The 3,824-nt window shown below is 33.9% G+C and overlaps 1 protein-coding gene across 1 annotated transcript; it reads left to right on the top strand.

The window, feature by feature from the left end:
- Positions 1-1,130: 1,130 nt before the first annotated feature.
- Positions 1,131-3,458, top strand: LOC103501364 (15.7 kDa heat shock protein, peroxisomal). The gene is made up of 2 exons (XM_008464932.2): positions 1,131-1,762; positions 2,996-3,458. The coding sequence occupies exons 1-2, from the start codon at positions 1,624-1,626 to the stop codon at positions 3,280-3,282; spliced, it is 426 nt and encodes a 141-aa protein (XP_008463154.1). The 5' UTR covers positions 1,131-1,623; the 3' UTR covers positions 3,283-3,458.
- Positions 3,459-3,824: the final 366 nt, after the last annotated feature.

Below are 3,824 nucleotides of genomic sequence, written 5' to 3'. Positions count from 1 at the left end.
TTGACTTTCATGCTTTTACCACATTTTCACCTTTTCAACTTTAATGATTACTGAATTATACGGTTTATAACTATTTTAGATTGGCAAAGAATATAATGAAGTTTGTCTATTTCATCTTGAATTAATTATTTAAAAAAAAATTCATTCAATTTTCTTTTATAGTAAATGTATTTTGATCACGAAGAATTTGGTGGATTAAACCTTGCTTTACGGGTACTTTGCTAGCTTTTCTAGTAGACATCTCGTTTATCATTTGTTCACCAGTTAATTATTTATTACTGCAAAAATATTTCTAATTTTAAGTTTATGTTCAACAATGACCTTGGAAGGACCGAGGCGGTGAAATTGCTGAGTTTATGTCTAAGTTTAACAATGACTTTTGAAATAGGGAGAGTGAGATGGTAAGCTTATCCTTAAGTTTCAACTTGATGGAAACTAGAACATTGTTGGGTCAGTCCTTTTATTTGATTTTAATTCCTTTAATTCTTCGTTACTATATTAATTCACTTATTATCTTTTAAAACAAAAAAATAAAATAAAATTTAATTTATGTGAGTTATAACCCACGGTGAGTTTGTGTGTATATATATATTATTGAATTTCCATCCTTACTTTTAGTGGTCAATTTGAATTTTCTTACTTCCAGCAATCAATGGTAATTCAAATTGGTAATTGATCATTAAACAATCTTAATTCAAATTGATAAGGGAAGAATCTTACTCTTAATTGAATTGAAGAGAACACGTTGCGGAAACATAAAAAAAATATAAATCATCCATATAAATTACAAGTTCTCAACATTCTGATACCACAAGTAAATTTTAGTTTCATGATTGTACAATAAACTCTGACATTATATATAATAATAAGTGTTACTAGTTAAAGAATAACATATTTTGATCTATGAATAATTTTACTGAGAATTTATGTTTTTCTCTTTTGTTGTTCCTTTAGAACTTAATTTAAACTTTTTTTATGAAAAGAATAAATTAATAGGGAATTTAAATACACAACTCTATTTAATTAAAATATTATTTTTAATCTAATAGGCCTAATGAAATAGATAAATAACATATAATACAATACAATTGAGATTAAATCTAACATCTCATGCCACGGCTTCCTTGCATTAGTCCGAATAGCATCGCCCGCAGCCGCAGTCTTATGCCTCTAATCGGGGGGGGGGGGGGCCGGCCAAGTTATTTAGGAGCTTTGAAATGGTTGATAGAGATGGAAGTAAATTCATGAGAAAAGAGGAGGGAGAAACACAAATATTCATAATAAGATTGAATTTAATAAAAGAGGTTAAGTCCATCAAATATGAAAGCACAATAGAATATATTAATTGATCAAATTTTAATCGGTAACTACTCCTTAAACAAGTTTAGGTTGATTTTTGTAATTTAGGGGAAGACTCTAGAAACGAGTATCCTATAAATTGATAAAAATATATATACAGAGGAAGACTCCAGAAACGAGTATCCTATAAATTTATAAAAAGAGACAAAGCCAAGAATTAGCCATCGCTTCTGATGATTTCAACTTCCAGACTAATCGATTCCCTCCATAAATACAATTCACAGCCTTTCTCTCAAACTCCAGTCTTTCAGAGCTTCGCTTACTATGACGAATGATTTGTTTGGATATCCTCTCCGGCGCTTCCCGTGGACTCCCGCCTCCTTTCGGCAGCCGTCCGGCGCCGTTGCACTCTTGGATTGGCTCGAAACATCCAGTGCCCACATCTTTAAGGTTGACGTTCCAGGTATCTCTTCTTATTCTTTTTTTACAATTTTTTTTTACTGCAGCTTCCCCTTGAATGCTGGATTGAAGTGTTTTTTGTTTGAATTCTTTTCTTTTTCTTGGATTCTTGACTTGTTCAGCTTAGTCGGAGTAATTATAAGAAATCGTTTTATTGTTTAATAAGAAATGTTTTCTTTTTCTTTTTAGATTCGATGTAAATTCAAGCAACTAGTTTAACGAGTTCCAGTTTTGGGAAGTGCTTTCTGTGTTGGATGATTGAATTGGTCGTCCCTTATAAAATTTGATGAAAATTAAGAAATATTAGACGTAACTTGGGTTGAGTTTTTGATAGGATTGGTAATCAATTGAGTAGTTATGTATTTTGTTTATTAGGTGGATTACATGTTAAATATGGAATGGAGTTTGTTGCTATCGAAACATGAATGAATGATAAATTTCTATAGCATGAATGAACCCAACCTGCAAAATAGACAGCACTGTGTACAAGTGTGGGTCTAGCTACGCACGGACACTCAAGTTAGCCATTAAGAATAGTTTGAAGTTTGTGAACATAGATTTCAGACGTAGAAGTAGAAGCAAAAACAAAGGGTCTTTGTTTTAGGCCAGTTTTCATTTGGGTTCAAAATGGACTACTGGTAGAGTCGAATCTCTGAATGATTTGGGTTCAAGTGCACCTCAAAATGGACTACAGGCGCGCACCTAGGTTTGGCACAGGTAAGAACGCGTGCCTCCTTAAATTGAACACCTAAGGCCCAAAGTCCAAGCTTGGGGGTTATTATTACTTTGAAACACACAATAATTTTTATGGTTTTCTAAGCATATAAATTTACTGTCTAAATGCGGAATTCCATGTGTTTAGGATGATCTTCCTGCACTTCAACTATGTTTTTCTCTTCTTATCGTTAACGTAGTATTTTTGTGTGTAGTGCTTTCGTGTGCTTTTTTTTGTGCCTTCTGTTAAGTTTCAGAAGACCATTGTGCTTTTATTTTTTGGCGCCTTGAGCTTACAAAACACAGCCCTTGGATTTGCCATATTTCATAGTTTGTAAAGAAGTTTTACTTCATAACTAAATGCAGAGCTTGAACCATTACGGATTGAATGAAATAGTTGTGCTATTAACGCTCTGAATCGTGTCATTAAATGGAAATAGCTTCTGTTTGTTTTTCTTCTCCGTGAACCTACTAAAGACACAGCATTCATCCTATGGTTGCTGTCATTTGAAATTTTGTTCAGGGTTTAGCAAAGATGAGTTAAAAGTGGAGATTGAGGAAGGAAATGTTATGCACATAACAGGAAACAGTGGTGAAGAGGAAAGTGTTGAGAAAGAAGTCATTTGGCATTTGGGTGAAAGACAAACAGGGAAAAGAAGTTTTTCCAGGGAGATTGAACTGCCTGAAAATGTGAAGTTGGATCAAATTAAAGCTCAGCTTGAAAATGGACTCCTCACCATTGTTGTACCCAAAGATACAACACCGAGGCCATCAAAAGTCAAGAAAATAAAGATTATTAGCAAGCTTTAAGATGTGAAACAAAGGTTTTTGGAGGAGAATGTAATGCTATCAATGGTGTTTTGATGTTCCTGTGTGTTAATAAATCATGGGACGATAGTTGGAAGCAACCATATTGTAGTTGTAAATACGGCTGTCAAGTTAGATAAATGATGTATAATGTATAAATGATGTATAATGTTCCTAGATTTTGTTGCGGATGTTTCATTTTAATGCTTCAACAAAATTAACGTAGATCCCAAAATAATTATAAAAATATGGTAGATTTTAGGAGGTCAGCTCTTAACACCCTGACCTGTACTTTTTAAATAAAATTGGACACAGCTCAGGTCAGGTCTACAAAACTTGATCTAGGTTAGCCTGGCCACTTCATTGCGTGAAGTCAGCTTGTGAACAAGTCCTGCCTAGCACCAAGCAAAGAAGACAACCTGAGCAAGAGGATGGGTCTTCAACACCCTTCTTCCACGTAAAAGGACGGGTCATCAACACCCATACTTCTCCTTTCTAAAATCATCTCAGTCTAGTTCTTTTCTTCGCACTTTCCAGCCAACTTT

Source organism: Cucumis melo, chromosome 9 (genome assembly GCF_025177605.1).
Source record: "Cucumis melo cultivar AY chromosome 9, USDA_Cmelo_AY_1.0, whole genome shotgun sequence".
Lineage (NCBI taxonomy): Eukaryota > Viridiplantae > Streptophyta > Magnoliopsida > Cucurbitales > Cucurbitaceae > Cucumis > Cucumis melo.
Note: the sequence above shows the minus strand (reverse complement) of the source record. Positions and strands in the feature narration are given on the sequence as shown.